Source organism: Gopherus flavomarginatus, chromosome 21, assembly GCF_025201925.1.
Source record: "Gopherus flavomarginatus isolate rGopFla2 chromosome 21, rGopFla2.mat.asm, whole genome shotgun sequence".
NCBI classification, from domain to species: domain Eukaryota; kingdom Metazoa; phylum Chordata; order Testudines; family Testudinidae; genus Gopherus; species Gopherus flavomarginatus.
In genome coordinates, this window is record NC_066637.1 from 7,108,333 (window position 1) to 7,128,098 (window position 19,766).

Genomic DNA, 19,766 nt, shown 5'->3' on the forward strand with positions numbered 1-19,766 from the left:
TTTATTATAATATCTAGGTATTCTTACTGCATTCATAATCAAGATATTTGAGCTTTACATACAGCATGTTTTGTAAATATGGGTTATTTTGACTAATAGCTATTGAAACCAATCCATTTGAAAACTCACACTTATCCCAGAATGTTGCAGCTTGGGCAGCAAATCTATTCCTTCAAAAGAACTGGTTCCCTGGGAAAGCTTGGGTTGGGCTCTAACAGTCCTGAAAATGCCAAGGGGGCAGTACAGGGCATCAAAAGAAGAGAGAAAATTTTTCAGCTTAGCAGCTGGATGAATTGAACCCTACCTAGGGAAAATAGTAGTGGCCTGAAGTAGGTGACTTGTAAAAATCTCTAGGAATTGAGTTCTTCAGAGCTGTCTGACCATTTTGGAGTTGTGTTGGGGGCTCTTGGGATTTTAACTATTCCAAAAATTAAATCTAGATATGTGAAATCACCATGCCATCTAATGGGAATGTACATGTCTTAAAAACAATGAGGAGTCCGGTGGCACCTTAAAGCCTAGTCAATTTATTTGGGCATAAGCTTTTGTGGGTAAAACCCCACTTCTTCAGATGCATGTCTTAAATGCATTCCTAAATAGCATGTAATTTCCACTTTATAGCTTCGTTTACAGAGCAAACCTTCTCCTACACACCTGCTTATATGTCAAGTGCACCGTGCTGCTCAAATGAGATGCTCTGCCACATCAGCGGATTGAAATCTCCCATTACAATGCATTTGTTCTGCTTCTTATGTTACAACCCAAGCAGTTTACTTAAGCAACCTTATTGGTAATATGACAAAACACCTGTACAAACTGCATTGTTGCTTGGGTAAATAATTTGTCATCACTGCCTAAGCACTAAGTGTGCAGAGGCCATTAAACGTGGGTTCATGATTCTTTGACCGATAGCGGGTGTATTTATCCTAGATTGCAATTCTAGCTTATTTCATTACAATTAACTAGCAGTAAAGACTTCTAATTTAAAGTCCAGCTCTTTGGTCTCCAGTTTTCAAAATTGTTGCGCACACTTTATTTTTGGCAAGTCCATTGAGCAGTTGTCCCCAAAGTTGTTTCTTTTATGATATTGAGACAGATTTCAACTAGCATCTTTGTTAGACCGCCAGTTGGAACTGGTAATGGATCCTGTCTGGTTCAAATCTAGCCCAGATTGGTTGTGTCCCCTAAGTGATGAGAGTTTAGTTTAAGGCCACAGCAAAAAGATTAGCAGTTTTAACAAGGGCTGACTAGGGGAGAGGAGTTAATATACTACCCTTTTTCCGCTAAAGGTGTCTGAAGTAAGCATTGGGGAAACTTGGGGACAATGTGAGGGATGCTTACACTGCTCTTTCCTTTTGATATCCTTCCTCTAGTAGTAGGTTAGCAATCTTCATGACTGCTACGGTAGCGTCACTAGTTACACTCAAGCCAGTGCAATTGCTAGGCCTGACTTTTCCTTTGAGGACTTGTCTACCGAGCCTTTACAATTAGGTTGGGTCCATTTGTAACAGACCTGTTAAAATGGCAGGCCAGAACATTGACATTCTATTTGATGTTTCTCTATAATTGTAAGCAAAGCCACTTCCTAGTCTACCTTCCTAGCTTTTTGTGACTGTCTGGGATCTTAAACACGTATCTGAGCATTCTGTCTTGAAGGCTTATCTGCAATCCATTTGTAGTGAGCGTGGATTATTTTTCTGTATATGTAATGCTTATATGATGTCTGCCACTTGGTAGTATGAAGGGGCTTAGCTGTAGAACAGATTAATTTCCCTTCAGGCAGAGCTAGTCTCCCTGCTACCAACAGGATTCCTCACCAAATTTCCCAAGCTAAGCAGATACAGATATATTCTCGAACTGTGCCTTGTGGGATCACAACTGTTAGGCTTCCTAAAGCATCTAGTAACTTGCTGCTAGTATCTAACAATTCAAATCACAGGAGGCTCTTTTGGGAGAGTCCGTGAGTAGCGAATTTGTTTTACATCTTTGATAATCTTAGCTTTTATAGTTTCAGTGATTTTAATCCTGCTATTCTTGCCACCAGAGACATGAAATGTTGAGCTCAAGAAAGCCAAGCCTGTTGGCGTATGCCGGTACGGAAGAGCACGTGAAGCTTGAAGTTTAATCTTTTTGATTAGTGGTTCAAATCACGAATGCAATGTGGAGTAAAGTATCCATACTCTCAAAGATGCAGGATACTGAAATTCAGAGTGAACTGAACAAAAGTCTTCTGGCAATAAACTTGCATCTGAGGGAGGGAGGGTTAGGCATAAATTATATGTTCCCCTAAAACATGTTGAGAATAAAATTCTGTGTAACTTGTTTTGTGAGGCTCTGTGCAGGCAGATGTGATGGATGTCAGATTCAAAAGAGGGTAAAATTTTCAAAATGGCCTGAGATGCCTGTCTCATTTTCAGAAGTGGCTTAGACAGTTAAGAGCTGAAGTTATGTTGACTTGAATGAGGTCTAGGCTTCTAAGTCACATGGTGCTTTTGAAATTTTACCCATAACCTACACCATGGGAAGAGAGGAATTGGGAAGAGGGTAGGAGCAAGAAAAATACAGCCCTGAGTCAGCCACATCGTGTCTGTCCTGCTTCTGGTGTGAGGCCCCAAAGTGCGTGGCTAGGCATGTGTGGGGAGCAGATTCAGTTTGTTTTTTAGATTGGAAGGACGATTTATACCGCAAAATGTGTAGGCAAAGTGGGGTGCTTGCTCTGTGCTTAAACATGAATGTTCTGGCACTATTTTCCTTCATTCAGGGAGAGAGGCCCAGGAGTGTACAGGATCGTAGACTTCTGTAGCAATGGATCATCATGCTGCATACTATATCTGGCAGTGTGAGTAGGAAGGGCTATTATGGGAATGGGAGGATATGTAATGCATTGCCTGTTGCAAATGCACATGCAGTGCTCTCCCAACAAGTTGGCTCAAAAGTATTTTCCCAACAAAAGCCCCAAACAAAACATTCTATGTATGAATTTACCCCTGGCTTTGAAGCATTCTGCTTGATGATCTCTCCATTAATATATGCTACCAGCATGTGTGCAAGAAGTGTCTGGAAGAGCTTCATATCCCAGATAAAAGTGCTTAATCAGCTTTGAGAACTCTGAGAGATGTCTTTTAAAAAGCAGCACTTTTTTTCAGAAATGATTTTCTACAGCGAATTTCTGAGATAAAGGGCAGGCAGCAAATGGCTGGGTGCGATATAAATAGCATTTATGCAAATGCCTGCAAACTATCATCTAAACAGCCAAGGCCACAGCAAATTACGAACAAGTGGGAGAAAATGCTGTTAATCCTCTGATTAGGAATAAGATACATTGAATACCATATGGAGCAGCAGTACTCCAAGTATGTGCTTGCTAATGCTTTGGATGCTAACCTTTCCTGAGGGAAGGGGAATGCAGCTGCACTGCAGAGTGGATGTTTTAGACTGGTCCAAAACAAGGTGGTTGAAGATAAACCTATTGCTAAACCTCTTCTTTCTCAACTGGCTATATCTCATTGCTGAAGCCAACTTGCTCTTGCAGCGTGTGGAAGAAAAATCTTAAGACTGTTTACAGTTAGATGTGGACTGAAGCAAGGCAGCTTAGAAATAAGTTGCCACCTTTTTGGGCAAACAAAGGCAGAGATAAGGAGGGATCCATGTGTTCAAGAGGCAGTTTCTCAGCTGTTGCCTCTGGGTCCTGCGGCAGAGAAAGAGGTTAGACTATCCTGCTTTGTTGCTGCCTGGTGGAAGATTTGGCAGTCTCCAGCAACAGGACAAGCATGTTCACAGTGGGAGTAGACCCAGGCTAGCATTGAGAATTGATGTGAAATGGGTTTGCTCTGAAAAGCATGTTATAAAAGTACTGTAGGCAACGTAAGGTATTGGTGTATAACAAGCTCCTCAAAACTGAATCCCTCTCTGTGCTGGTCAGGAAGTTGCTAGAACGCAGCCAACAGTAAGTATATTCAGTTATGGTTGTCCTAGAACCTAGTGCTAGAACAGAACCTTATACTATTCTGAAAACCTCTTTTTGAAATTCCCTTGATATGTGCCCAAATCATCCTTTGCAACCAGAGCTTTTTGGGGGGAGGGGAGAAGGAATATGGGCAAGGGAAATGGGTATCCCAGTTCAGCTGAGTAGTGATGAGTAAGTGTTGAGTAGTTTCCATGGATGCTCCTGTGGAGGAAAGTGTCAGCTGAAGCCAGCCTAAGTCTGCTCCTGGAATGATGCAGGCCTGTGCAGACACTTAAAGCTGCCATGTTCATGACAGGGCGCTGTTTGGAAAAACTGGATTGGGAATGGGGAGGAAATTAGCCCTTGCTTCCCGTATGCCATTTTCTAACCCATGCCACGTTACTCCCCTGCATTTATTCCGATCAGTGGGGTGAAAGTGACTGTCCTAACTCATAGAATTTACTTCCAGAGACCTTTCCACGGTGGAGAGCAGTCTTGGTCAGCTGAAACCAGTTTGAGGGATTGTGACTGTGCACAGAACCATGCTCTCTGGTGATGCTAAAAGAGTTAGAAAAAGAAAATGCCACTGCTGTCTCGGAGGGAGGGGGTCAGCATCTGGGATAATTAGCCCACCCTAAAATCCTGCTATGCCCTCCTGCCTCCTTCCCTTTACACTTGTTTTAACATTGCCACTAATCTAGCCAGACATGGTCTTCCTCGTCCCTCCAGGCTCCCCAATTCTAAAAGAGAGCCTATCTTTGGTGTCTTCTCCTATTATCCCCTCACTCTGCCTCTTTGCTCCTCAGAACATAATCTTTTGGCTGTTTGACCATCAGAGGAAAGTCTGCCATTTGTCTGAACCCTTGTGATGGGCTCCGTCTCTTCTCAGTTGCTTGATCCTCTGTGTTCGTTCTCAACTCCCTTCCCACTGCAGCCAAGTTAGTGTGTCTCTGCGTGCTGCTCGCTGTTAGCTTGTCTGCATTCTGCAGTTCCCTCGCTTAAGTGCTCAATGTCTATCTGACTGGGGACCCCCCCTCCCTATTACTGTAAATATCTTTTCCCACAGATGGGCTCTAGGGAACTGAGCATTAACAAGCGAGCGGTGAGGGAAGCCTTGGGGGCCCAGCAAAATGCTGCTAGGCATGCCGAGAAAAGAAACAGCCATGGGATAGGGAGGGAATTTTTTCCAGTACAGCTTGGTTTTCAAAAATGCCCGGTTTTGCCTGCCCACCTTTAATGAGATGTGCTGTGATTCCCAGGAGTAAAAATCTACTGGGATACATTAGCACCGTTACCACCGGCCAGGTGTGGGTAGAAAACAGCTTGCTCTAGGAGCACTAGCAGTGCTGTAGGCCAGCAAGCAATGCAGCTGAGCAACACAAACTTCTGTTCTGCTCCTTTCAACTTTGCAGTGAAAAGGAAAAATTGAGTCACGAGGCAAGGGTGAGGGCAATTGTCCTCTTTGTAGATGACCCATGCACTAACTTCACAGGCCAGTCTGTGCATAGTGAAGAAACAGTGCTGTCCAGTGGGAAATGCCTTTTGATTAACATATCCAGCTTATCTGACCCAGTGCTGGGTTGTTCCCTAGAAGAGGCAATTTTTGTCCCCGTCTGTGTTTATAAATGACTCCAGCAGTGGTGCTTCCACTGCTTCCCTCCGGAGACTATTTCACAGTCTAATAGAGCTCACTGTTACGAAGTGTTTTTCTGCTACTCAGCCTCAATTTTACCTTGCTCAGTTTCATCCCCTTACTCCTAGTTTCATCTCCACAGCCATGATTAGGAGATCTGAGGGTTGCCTTCTACTTGATTGTGATCATTCTCTCAAATCCCCACTCCCTCCAAGGCACTAATTTTAAAAGAATCAATGTAGGTTAAAATGCAAAAGCAATTGAGAAGCTTTCTCAAGTAGGAGCAATCAAAATTGTGCACAACTGCTCTCTTAATAGGAAAGAAGGCCAAAGTTTAGCCCAGCATGGGCTAATCTTTTGTCCTTAGCATGGGTGTGTAGTATAAGGTGGGGAAGGCGTTACAGGGCTTGGTACTTAGGTCCTATGTATAGTAGGAGCGCTGTACCATTATAGGAATTCCAGTAATACTATATCTGCAAAGTGCTCCTAGTTTGGGGGCAGCTATACTGGCAAAGCTGCACTTCGTACCAGTATGTCAGTAACACCCAGCTTTTATGTAGCTCTTTTCATCAGTAGATCTCAAAGCGCCTTACAAAGGCGATCACTATCTTCCCCATTTCAGTCCTGAGGAGTGAAATAAACTACACCAAGAATAGTGCATTTTTACCAGGACAGTGTAGCTGTGTCTACCCTCGAGACTTCTGCTTGCACAGCTATGTCACTTAGGAATCACACCTCTTCCCACTCCTGACCAACCATGCTATGGTGTCAGAAGCCTGTAGTGTAAACAGGCTCCGTTGACAAAGGCAGCAGAGAGACCACCCTGTCAAAGGTGAGAAAAGGCAGTGAAGTTAGGCAAGACTCGCAGGGTGAGGAAGAGAGTGGTGAGAAATGCTTGCTGGAGGTGGGTTACTGACCATTTTAGAGAAGACTAATAATTAGAGCCTTTCACTTTTAGGTTGCCAGTTTGAATCTTTCCCAAGTATCCCCCATGAACAGAAGCTGTTACTGGTTGTGTATGGTTTGGAGACTTGTGTGAAGTGAGATGGGTGGCTGAGGCATTTCAACACAAACCATTATCATCATAATTGGCCCCCTTCTCAGCAAACTGAGCAGACAGGATATGGACTGGACAGGCTGCGAAGACTAAACTAAGCCAGAGGCTGTCCTTCCAGAGCATGGTTGAACTGTATTGGGAATCCAGATTTGCTGCTGCCCATTCAGTTGGTAAATACTGGATTTCATTCTCCTTGTTAAGAGTACTAAGCAACAAAACATTACATTAAAGATTAAAAGCCACTGGCATCACAAGGAGCATCTTAATCTCACACACATTCCCTGAAGTAAACTGAATAGATCATCCTAAAGATGACTCTGAGCAAACCAGATTGAGGTGGATTTGCATAATGAAAAGCTTTGCATTTTCATGCTGAATTTATTCATCCAATGCAATAGAATAAAATAAAACCTCAGTCAGGCTAGTATAGAGGAGTATGTTGATTGATCTTGAGTGTTCTTGGTTTCCTCCCATGACAACACGTTCTTTGAAAACCTGTTTTGTTGCCGTCCCACCTGGTGGTGTGGCTTCCTTAAGTGAAGAACTTCCCTGACAAGTGTTTGTCCGACCTGTTCTTTAAAACCTCCAGTGATGGGATTCCGCAACCTCCCTTAAAGCCTATTCCAGAACTTACGCTACCCTTGTAGTTAGAAAGTTTTTTTTCCTAATATCTGACCTAAATCTTCACTTCCTGTCACACACTGTTTTGTGTGGTGCTACTGTGCACTACTGTACCGCTCCTGGTTGTAGTTCAGTGCAGGGTGAGACAATTCCTTTGTGTAGTTCAGTAAACACATTTTTCTGGTGCCTCACAAAAGCAGGATAAGTGTTGCTTATTATATTGTGTGATGTTTGGGAGTAAGAGAACCAAAGGTTATTTGCGTTGAAATGTAGAATCGTAGGACTGGAAGGGATCTTGAGAGGTCAATCTTGTCCAGTCCCCTGCTTTCATCCTACTTAGATCATTTCCAGGTTATGAACAATTAAACATACTTCAAAGGTCACAAGTTAGTTTAGGCCTAAAATTTAGATTTTTATTTTAAACTACAAAAATTAAGATCAGTTAAAGGATTCCCGTCATTTGTGATACAATTATATTTTGTTTAGTTGTAAACGTTCCCCTGCATTGATCGCAATCCAAACTTCGTAACGTTGCTAGCACATGATCCAGAAAAGTAAAGTAACTACTCTTATTTTCATTGCCCAAGTGGAGAGGAATATAAAAATCAAGAACTGGCATTAATGATAAGTAACCTTAATATTTTAATTTTATTTCCAGTGTTGTGTAAGGCATTGACACACACAAACTTTTCAAGTGTGTTTTTTAACCCCAAAGTATCCCCTTTTGGTTTAAGACACTCAATCTAATACTCATAACCTGAGTTACGTTACACAATACAATGAGCTCTATGCACAGGGTCTGAATTGCATAAATTTATATTTAAAAACATGCAGTTTCCATGCAAACTGAAGTGGATCTAGCCATATTCTTGCAATAGTAAATTGCAGCAGGCTGGAGTGTGGAACCTCTAATCCTGATTCTTTTTCAGTCTTATTCCCTGGAGAAATAAGAGAGGCTCTTAAACTACTGGAAAGCTAGATCAGTGGGTTTTTTTTCTAGGTTCCCCGGAGGAAATGTTTTTGATTATTATTTCTGCTAATAGGACACATACACAATACAGAATTGACATTGTAAATAGTAGCCAGTTAGAAAGCGAAGATGATACCATGGAAAAATGAGACCTTCAAATGCCATTCCAAACAGCTATAATTGGCTTGTCTGCATAGCAAAAACAGAACATTTGGTTTCTACAAGGAAAAATTATGGTATCTGTACCACTGTTGACTACTGTACCCAGAGCGTGAGTCATTTGCATGTCAAATTTTTATTTGAAGATTTAAAAGCCTTGGGTGCCGGGGATAGCTCTGAAAATGTTTTCACAAAAAGTGTGTCCACTTCTTTGGAAAATGCAAAGTTGAAAGCTGGATACAATTTACCGAATAGTTTTTTAATAAATAATCCCCAGTATGTTTTAGGTAGCTATAAACTTTCATCTTAAATCAGTTATTAATTTCTTGTTTAAAAGACTCATTTGGTAGGTATATAAAATGGAACATCTGAAATATTTGGGTGGATTGAAGCTTAACTTGATAATATGTACAGGATGTTAACAAATACATGCCAGTAGTTGTACTTGTGCACTATTTGCATAGTGCCTTTTGTAGGTCTGAGATAGTTTTCTGGAATTAAACTGTGCACCATATTAAACCATATATTCAAACTCTCTGCTTAAATGCAGCCCCCTTTGAGCATTATCATGGTACCAACAGTGTTACGCAATAGGGACAAGAAACTAAAATTAGGGCTGTCAAGTGATTAAAAAAAATTAATTGTACAATTAAACAATAGAATATTTAAATATTTTTGGATGTTTTCTACATTTTCAAATATTGATTTCAATTATAACACAATATAAAGTGTACAGTGCTCACTTTATTACAAATATTAGCACTGTAAAAAACACAAATTGTATTTCAGTTCGCCTAATTCAGGTACTGTAGTGCAGTTTCTTTATCATGAAAGTTGAACTTATAAATGTAGAATTATGTACAAAAAATAACTGCATTCAAAAATAATATAATGTAAGACTTTAGAACCTACAAGTCCACTCAGTCCTATTTCTTGTTCAGCCAATGGCTGAAGACAAACAAGTTTGTTTACATTTGCAGGAGATAATGCTGCCCACTTCTTGTTCACAATGTCACTTGAAAGTGAGAACAGATGTTCTCATGGCACTGTTGTAGCCGGCATCGCAAAATATTTACATGCCAGATGCACTAAAGATTCATATGTCCCTTCATGCTTCAACCACCATTCCACAGGACATGCGGCCATGCCGATGATGGGTTCTGTTCTATAACGCTCCAAAGCAGCATGGACCAACGCATGTTCATTTTCATCATCTGAGTCAGATGCCACCAGCAGAAGTTTGATTTTCTTTTTCGGTGGTTCAGGTTCTGTAGTTTCTGCTTTGGAGTGTTGCTCTTTTAAGACTTCTGAAAGCATGCTCCATGCCTCGTCGCTCCCAGATTTTGGAAGGCACTTCAGATTCTTAAACCTTGGGTCGAGTGCTATAGCATCTTTAAAAATTTCACATTGGTACCTTCTTTGCATTTTGTCAAATCTGCAGTGAAATTTTTCTTAAAATGAACAACACGTGCTGGGTCATCATCCAAGCCTAATATAACATGAAATATATGGCAGAATGCAGGTGAAATAGTGCTGGAGACAGTTCTTCCCCAAGGAGTTCAGTCACAAATGTAGTTAACGGATTTTTTTTTTTTTAACGAGTGTCATCAGCACGAAATGGTGGTCAACGCATGAAGGGGCATACAAATGTTTAGCATATCTGGCATGTAAATACCTTGCCGTGCCGGCTACAAAAGGTCCATGCAAACACCTGTTCTCACTTTCAGGTGACATTGTAAATAAGAAGTGGGCAGTATAATCTCTCGTAAATGTAAACAAACTTGTTTGTCTTAGTGATTGGCTGAACGAGAAGTAGGACTGAGTGGACTGGTAGAGTCTAAAGTTTTGCGTTGTTTTGTTTTTTGAGTGCGGTTATGTAACAAAACATCTACATTTGTAAGTTGCACTTTCATGATAGAGATGGTATTTGTATAAGGTGAATTGAAAAATACTGTGTTTATCATTTTTACAGTGCAAATATTTGTAATATAAAGTGAGCAGTGTACACTTTGTATTGTGTTGTAATTGAAATCAATACATTTGAAAATGTTAAAAAAATCAAAATATATTTCAGTTGGTATTCTATTGTTTAACAGTGCAATTAATTTTTTTAAAGACTTAATTTTGAGTTAATTGCGTGAGTTAAGTGCAATTAATCAACAGTCCTAATTAAAATAGAATATCCTGTCCAACTATGACAATGGCTTCATATGCTGGAAAAACCTGGCATGTATTGCCCTTGTCTCTTCATGCTTCATGCCATAAACACATGATTGTTCAGCTGTCTGAAATTTAAATGCATCAGATACTACTGCTCTTTAAAATAAAGTTTTTAGTTGGCCTAGGAAGATGATCTGTGCATTGTTGTCTGTGTGCCAACTCTAACTAGAGCTCTGTGGCTCAGATGCTATTGAAATCTCTATGAAGAAACAGATTATGTTTAATCCAGTTGGACAAAGAATGAGTAGTACATGAATTAATGGAAAACTCAGAGTATCAGGCTGCACGTTGTTAGTGATCTATTCCTCCCTCTCTCACTTAACTCCCATCCCCTGGCATAACTGTACAACCCTGGTTTTATTTCCTGTTCCTCCCATTTCATTGTCCTCAGACCCTCCTTAGTTAGTTAATCAGAAGTAACTTGTGGCAGTGCCTTGAAGCTCTAGTCATGGACCAGGACCCCATTGTGGGAGGAGTACCAACGCACAACAAAAAACAGTCCCTCCCCTGCCGAGCTTAGAATCGAAATAGTGACCCAATAAAGTTACCACTGTCTGAGCTATGCCATCGTTCAGGCCCAGAGCTGTTCTTTTTGAAGGTGAAACCATTTTCTTTGTGCGTTAAGGGTCTAAATTTTCAAAATCTACTAGTTATTTTAGGTTCCCGACTTGATACTCCAAGGGCGGATGCTAGGCACTGTCTGAAAATCAGGCCTCTAAGATGTCTGAAGTTAAGTCATGCAAAATCACTGGTCACTTAAATTGAGGCCTTAAAATTCATAGAATTATAAAATAAACATCCAAGGGCATTTGAGGGAAAGGAACCTTTTTTGGCTGTATCCAACTGCCATATCTATTCTGTACATAAATTGTGTATGTAAAATGCTCAGTTAACCATAGAACGTCTGAGATCAAGAGCAGACAAAATAGGTGAGTGTCTACATGCAAAGTCCATTGCATCTGGAAATGGATATGAAGAATGTCCTATGTTTTAGGAATAGTCATGTTTTAAGAAAGGAGAACTGTGAAGGTCTTTACATCTAAACCATATAACCAGCCAGTATTTTACTGTCCTCTCTGTATAGGAAGTTTTTTGTTCCACACCCATCAATATGGAATTTGACCACCCTATACAGCAACAATTATCTACAACTACAGTGTCCTTCCAGCTATGTTTCATGCAAGATCCTCTCTGTGTTTTGATAGAGCTGGTAACTGATTCTCCCCCACTTTATTTATAATCAGAGGGGAAAACAAGCCCAAAGAAAAATGGAACAATTGATTTGGGACAACTTTTCCTGACCTATTTTATATTGTGTTTGAAATGGACTTTCTTCTTTACTGTTACAAGCATTGTTACAAGAATTGCCTGCTTATATACAAGTAGTTCTTGCCATGGTCTGGCTGAGGTAGCACAGGAAACCATGTCCTATGACACTGTCAAGAATAATCTCAATCTCTCTCTCTAATAGTAACTTCCCTATTTTAATTCTTGTGAAAAGTGCTGGGATGAAAGTCCTGGAGACGGAGGCCTTTATCAACAAAATGTACGTTATGGCCATTAGCTTCCTCCCCCTTGGTTCCCCCCACCAATATGCTTTAGTCCTTCTCTGAATGGGTCCATAGGTGAAAGAGGAGTTCAGTTTCTGTTCTTGGTCTCTTGAAGACTGTTCACAATGGGTACAATGGTGAGTGCTGATAGGTGTGGTTTTGTTTGTGTGTGTTTTTGCAGTGTGGCCACCTACGTGTTGAAAACTTGACTAGAAGCTCCCATTCTTTCCCTGTTGGCCATCAGAGGGTGGTAACTTCTGGCAACCTAATGGTGTAGAGCTCCCTGTTTCTTACTGACTCAGAGTCATCTAGTTCCCCTGTAATTCTTTTTTTAAACTAAAGTAATAACTTCATCCCTTTTCATTTTAAGGTAAGATTATACAGAGTTGGTTTCATTAATTAGGATTGTCTTCATGCTGGATTTAATAAATAAATAGCAAAGTTTAGTATTAATGTAACTGACAGGACTGATAAAAGCATATGATAGACTCATTTTGTGAACACATCTGCTAATGTACTAAAGTCCTGACTTGCAGTACTCCTGCTATTCTACTTCCATACCTTCCCCGATCAGAAATTCCCAGTGATGTCACATTGCAGGACAGTTTTGGGAGTTGGCCTAATGTTTCAATGTTAAAGGGAAGTTTTACTAGCCAGCTGTACTATTTAATACACAATATGTCTCTATAGTTCATAGAACTGGGAGGGACCTTGAGAGGTCATCTAGTCCAGTCCCCTGCACTCACGGCAGGACTGAGTATTATTTAGACCATCCCTGACAGGTGTTTGACCAACCTGCTCTTAAAAATCCCCAATGATGAAGATAACACAACTTCCCTAGGCAATTTATTCCAGTGCTTAACCACCCTGACAGGAAGTTTTTCCTAATGTCTAGCCTAAACTGCCCTTGCTGCAAATTTTGTGTGATATTGCAGGAGTTCTTTTAATAAATCTCCCTTTCTGGGGTGCTTGCCCCTTCATAGTGCAGTAGTAGGTTAATGCACGAGGAAAAAGAATAGCATTGATCACTAGCTTTGGGTTAGATCTTTCAAAAGCCATTTTTGCTGATTTCTGTGATCAAACCCTTGTACACTTCAACAGAGAGGCAGATTTTGATCTCGGTTACCCTGATGTAAATTTAGGGTAACTCCCCTTGAAGTCAATGGAGTTAATTGCTTCTGATTCTCCCTGGTGTGAAGTGAGGAATCTGGCCTCACTTTGGGATTTCCATAACACAACTATTCTGCGGTATCTGAAAGTTCTCTAACAATCTAATTCTCTTGTCTCAGCAAACTTTGCACTCTTTTTTGCCATACAAAGTGCTTACAAGAAATCTGCCACCATCAAGTGCATGACTTTTCGCTAATCCTAATACCAAAAGAATAGGCCCTGTTCAGGCTAGCTGCTTTCTGTGCTCCAAATATCACTAGAATATCCGATGCCCTGGCCAAGATCACAGCCTTGCTACAAAAGTAAAACTAGAGTTTTACATCACTGTGAGCTTGTATGGTGGTAATTCCCCCCCTGCCTTACTCACAGGTGGCAGTTTCCCTTTAAGGCCACCTTGTCTTTGTTCCTGACCTTCTTTTTCTCTTATTGTCCTCTTGTGGTTCCATATACAAAGTGTACTCCAGTTAAAATCCTAATCCCTGAAAATGGTATCCACAGCTTTAGAATTGGGTTAAGTTTTACCTGCACAATTGTGCAGGTGCATCTTTAATGTGGGAGAGAACAGAAAACATCTGGATGCTGACACCAAGTCAGCTTCTGAGGGATCTCTTCCATTTAATGCAGCTTGACTTAGCATCGCTTCCAGAGTCTGAGTGTGAGGCTCACAGTAACTTCTGTCCTCTGTGATGGTAATATGCATTTCCTTAAAATCTCTCTGTATTTCCTTGTTCCAGAATTGCCAGTGGTCAGCTATACAGGAACCATACGGAAGAGTGTTATCCCACCCTCAGAGAAGTTTGCACTAACACAGTATTTTATGTCTCCAATCATGCTGTTTTCACGAAGAACAGAATATTGCTCTTACTAGACTCCTTTGTAATCTTTGGGGAGAGAACCTAGCCTTTAGTACGATCGACTATGCTCTAACTTTTTTTCTTAAATTTTAACTTCTGAATAGAATTGAGAATAACTATAGTTCTCACAGTGGTGAATAACTGTATTGTGGTATGAACATAAACAGAGAGCCTGGCTCTTACACATTCAAGCCATACGTTTTTTGGTTTGTTAAAAAAAACCCGCCCAAAACTACTGTATCTGTATTTTATTACATGATTCATTCTGTTTAAACTTCTTTAGCACAACTTTTGAAATAGTTGCAAATCATAGACCTATACATCCTTAGGCCTCTGGAAAACTTCAAATGGAGAATTGGGAATACGAAAAAGGACACACATCTAACTGATTAGAAGCACAAAGAAGTAAGAAAGAGAGTACTGATACTTGGATAAAGCAAACTTCTTTAAATTTTTAATGAGATTTGTCAGGATGAATAGCAGAAATACATCTTTTTTAGATAATTTATTGAAATAGGAAGTAAAGATGTTTAGAATTTAGAGAAATGTTTTAGATAATTCCAACTGAAAATGTGTAAAAGGTTCAGGTTATGCTGCATTGTCTTCAAGTATTTACTCAGTGGGCCTCATTCTCCTTACACTGGTTTAACATCGGCACAGTTCCACTAACTGCAATGGGGTTCCTCCAGTTTTACATTCATTTAAGTGAGGAGAGCTGGGTTCATTACGTAAGAAGAGAGTCAATGCAGCCACAATAGGATGGGAGAACCCAGCAGCACAGGCTGGCCACTGGCAGTGCTTCATGCTAAACAAATCCAATGTAAATCCAGTCCTGTAGAAGTTATTTTGGGTGAGTGTTAAGAGAAAGTGATTGCTGGATCCAGTTTTCTTAATCAAATCACCATGGTTCGGAAGCCCAAGAGTGTTTTAATATTTTAGTAGCTGACTAAACCTTATAATGATAGGACATTGCTTCGCTGTTCAGAGTTGGCTACAAAGAATCCCTGTTGATGTCTTAAACTTAAATACTTAATTCCTGTGCCAGTATTGTATAGTAAGAGGACACTTTGGTATATTGCTATACAACACATCTTGACATCAGATTCTAAGCCGCCTTCTGTGCTGCACATAAGAATAGCTTCTTTAGGATGGATGAAAGCGTGACGGTGGTAGACTAGAAGCTGTGTTGGAGAGGAGTAAGAAAAGGAGGTGCCAGCGTGACATGTAACCTAAACTTGTTCAGGCAGGTACTTTCCCCTGGCTTTGGCATCGAGCTAGACTTTGAGGTGGGAATAGTCTGAGCTACGAGTTGTCTGTTCAGCGCACACACTTCCAGCTGTGCTGAATTGCTTGTGAGGGTTTAAGATACATATTGCTAACTCTAAGGATTGAAGTAAGACACTCACTTGGCTGAGGACTTGCCTTTATACATCTGCCAACTAATACTGATAGCACTAATATTGTACATCTCTGTGCTTGAATTCTATGACTTGAGAGGTTATGAATAAACTGATTAGAGGGGCAAACAGTGGGTGGGCTTACTCTTGTTTGGGACAATCCACTGGGTGGGAGGACAGAGTATAACCTTCTATGAGATGATCTCTTTAAACTAAGTTTTTTGTTTTTAAAGTTGAGTTTGTTTTACTGTTCATTGTGATCTTTTTGGCTTTGTGTGGAATGAGTGGAGGGCAGCTGATGAGTTGAGTTCTTTAAACTTTACAAAGACCTAAAGAGTTTCTCCATACCAAGAAATGAACACAATACATCTTTAGTAAAATTGAGAGACTGCTCATGTAAATAGCTTGTGGCCTATAGACTAAAAATTAGTACATAGTGCTACGGGTACAGGAGATATTAGATGTGCATGCAGGCAACATTTTCTGACTAGAGTCAAACGCCTTTGAGCCTAATTCTAATCATGCTTCAGTTTCACCCTTGTGGGATTCCACAGACTTCAGTGGAGTTACTGTGGTATGAGATCAGAATCAGGCCCATTATAAAAGACGGTGGGATCAAGGATGTAAAATGGGCATAATATAGTTGACAAGCAGTGGTTTGTCTTGGTTGAAAACAACCTGGAGAAATGCATATGCTTCTAGTGTTGACTTGCTGAGCATCATAGTGGTGAAATTGCTGCTGTAGCTGAGAGCCAGCATTGCTGTTCAAAAGTCAAAGGAAAAGTGTGTGGATACCATCTGGAGACGTGGCTATGCCAAAAAATGTCTGGAATGCATAGGGTAGGAGACGGTAGGGTTGGGGTACTGGGCAGAAGAGGAAGGTCTGACTCAAATGACTCTCAAGATATCTGGGCAAGCATAGTAGAGGTCATGACAGAAGTGTCAAACCATCAAGGTATATTGAAATTCACTCCAGCTTGTAATGAGGGAAAGAAAAGGATCATGAGTACATAATGCAACACTCACCATTACCACCTCCACTTGTTGAACGTGTGATATGGTGGTTTTTTCAGGTGCAGTGTGTGTATAATAGCTATATGTAAATGGCACAAATCTTAAAATACTTTGTTTGTGGCCTCTTATTCTGTATGCTGGCAGATGGCCCCTGGGAGAAAGTAGCTGCAAGTTGGCAGAAGAGGTAAAATTTGACTGTGTGGGCTTCTTAGTAAATTTAATTCCCTGCCTTAGTGTTCAGCAAAGAAAGCTAAAGGACAGATGCCAGAGACATATTTTCTTAGAAAGGAAACATACCCAAAAGAAGCTGATATTGTGCCAGAGCATGTGATTAAGAGAGTATGTAGACAGAAAAATCCAGGACCAGATGGGAGCCAACTCAGGATTCTGAAGGAAGCAGAAATTGGGGGCATACCAGATGGATTGGAGAGTAGAAGTAAAGCATATGTTTTAGGCACATCCAAGGAACTAACATCCATTAAAACAGAAGGATGATCAACATGGACTCCCAAAAGGAAGAACGTGGCTAGTAAATCCAGTGGAGCTTTTCAAGGATGTAACCAAGAGTGGCCTGGTGAAACTATGGACCTAGTAAGTGCTGCAGAACTCTTTGAGTAGATAACTAATTGGCCATTGTAGACCAATCATAATTCCATGTGGAAGCATTTTTGAGAAGGGGATAGCCAAGGCTTGGGAAGTGATTTTCATTAGTGATCTGGAAGAAGGAAACATGCAATGAGATGACAATTGGCTGAGGATAAAAAAGATTGGTGCTTCCCTTTCTTTTGAAGAGCAAAAGACGTTCAGAAGAATGTTGTCTTTGTTAGGCAAGTGGTGTGGACAACACTGCAGAGAATGTAAGCTGATAGCGAAAGACCAAAATAATAAAAATAGAATATCCATTTTATATACAGCAGAACACTGAGTAGGCAGAGGAGCTGGGGTTAATTTTTAATGCAATTCAAAACTTTGATGTTTAATAAAACATCAGAGTTCAGGAGGGCTTAGGAGAGCACCTGTAGGTCAGAGGAAGTGACTTCATGCAGTTCCTTCAGCAGCACCTGAGAACATATTTGAGATAGTTCCTAAATCTTTGAAATAATTTAGGACTCAAATCCCTGTATCTTTCATTTTGGTTATACTGCGAGTTCTAAAAGTCCCCTCTGCTGCCTGGGTAACCAGATCTAGACACTAAGTCTGTGTTCTTTAGAAAAGAAGTTAGAGGGGACTGGGGAGGAGTATGAATCTGTAAAGAATGTAAGAATGGATAGCTCACTTCAATGTTTGCAAGATTCAAGATCAGAAAGGGTCTGGCTACTAAAGAGGGGAATGTCTATACACAAAAATCACACATTTGTAAATGGTGCATCTTTACACTGTTAACAACTAGTACAAACTTGCATTCTCCAAAGACTTGTTTGTAAGTATCACTGCTGCTTCTAAGGTGAGAAGAGAGATGTGCATTGGCTAATAGGTTTTCTTCTGTCCACACATTTTCGGTGTTCCTAATCCACATCTGAAACTTTGCCTCCAGACGAGGTTTTGCCTAAAGGCTTTAAGTTTGGTTCATTACCTTCAGAAAATACCTATTTTTAGAAATAGAGTGTCTGGAAATAAATGGTCTTTCACCAAGGTTTCAAATTATAACAAGACTTTGTATGTTGAACAGTTTAAAAAAAAAAAAAAAAGGATAAATCCCAGAGGCCTGATTCTCCAGTGGTTTGACAAAAAGCCTAAATGAGCCACAGGTTAAAATGGCCCCGTATGCTGGCACATCTTACTGAAACTACATATTTCAGAAGCCTGGGAAGATGATGATGATGATGATGGTGTTGACAGCAGTATGTCCCATTCCTGTATGGAATTGGAATAAAGTGTGTGAATCCTGGCCCTGAGATTAGTCATACCACTGAAATAGATACAAGCAGCGTATGAAATTCATCCCTTTCATATGGAGACTGTATGAAGTTCCAATAAGCATAAACCAATGTCTTTCTCCAGCACACCCAGGCTTGGTGACATTTTCAAGGTACTTTCCTCCTTTTTGGGTTTTTTAATTCCCTTAGGAAGATTGGTTATACAAACCCAGTTCTGAGTAGGTCCCACACATTTTTTCAACTAGCATTAAGAGCACAATATGACTGGCTTTTAACATACAGGCCCTGACTGTGGGAAATATTGTAAGCGAACAGAACACACACATTTTTATGTATATAAAATGGGTACATGTCATTAATTGTTCACAGAACTTGCTCCATAAAAGACAGAAGTTTCTTCATTTTCAGAGAGCCTTTGAGGGTCATCTTTGCCTCTGTACTGAAGGTGGCTGTGTATTCCAGAGAGACTCTGAATTTTTCTGATTGGGTTGTTTTACCAGCTTTTAGGAGGTTGCTGTAGAGTTCAATTAAGTTCATTGACTTCTATATTTTCAAATAGGAGACAACTTTTAGCTCTTCCTTGGGTTTTTTCCCCCTAATTATTAGCTTCTAAGCAAACAAAGGCAAATAAAGAGTAAGGGAAGCATTTACTTTACTGAAAATATATAAATTACTTTCCAAGTTACTTAACTCTAGAAACTTCAGATATACACAGAATGGGATTTTACACATGTTGGACAGAAATAAGCGAATCAAGCCACGACCAGAAAGATTCCAGAACTGCAAAGATGTGTTTGATCTGATTCTAACTTGCGAAGAAAGAGTCTATGATCAAGTAGTAGAAGGTAAGGACTTTGGATGGTTAAACTAAGTTTACTTCAATTACCCTTTTAGTCCCTCTCAAATTGGAAATATCTGTATCCAACCCTTATCTGGTGTCAACTGGAAGATGCATCTGGGAAAAGACTAGCAGTCCCTTATCTGGGGTCAGATATATCACAGAGGTGATGTCTAGCTGGGAAAATGCCAACTATATCTGTAAAAGATGTTAGTGGGTTGTGCAGGTGCCGTCAAAGCAGATAAGGGCTTGGTGGGATTGGAGGAGCTATCCTGAAGGTCAACTATATTTACAGACTAAGATTCCAAATGCTTCTGAGGTCGGAAACCCAGCAGACTGAATATGGTGCATCCTGCCTTTATGGAGCAGGTGTCACCTTGTAGGGGAGAGATGCAAGACAACCCTTCTACCTACTTCCCTGAAAGCAGAAGTTGCCATTTGCAAATGAGTCCATACAAAA

The 19,766-nt window shown here is 40.4% G+C and overlaps 1 protein-coding gene across 1 annotated transcript in view; it reads left to right on the top strand.

Annotated features, from left to right (window-relative positions):
* SSU72 (SSU72 homolog, RNA polymerase II CTD phosphatase) overlaps positions 1-19,766 on the top strand; it is a 62,249-nt gene that overhangs the window by 36,118 nt on the left and 6,365 nt on the right. Inside the window, exon 3 of the mRNA XM_050931499.1 lies at positions 19,174-19,313. Coding sequence (XP_050787456.1) covers positions 19,174-19,313 — 140 coding nt within the window. The remainder of the gene's footprint in view (positions 1-19,173; positions 19,314-19,766) is intronic.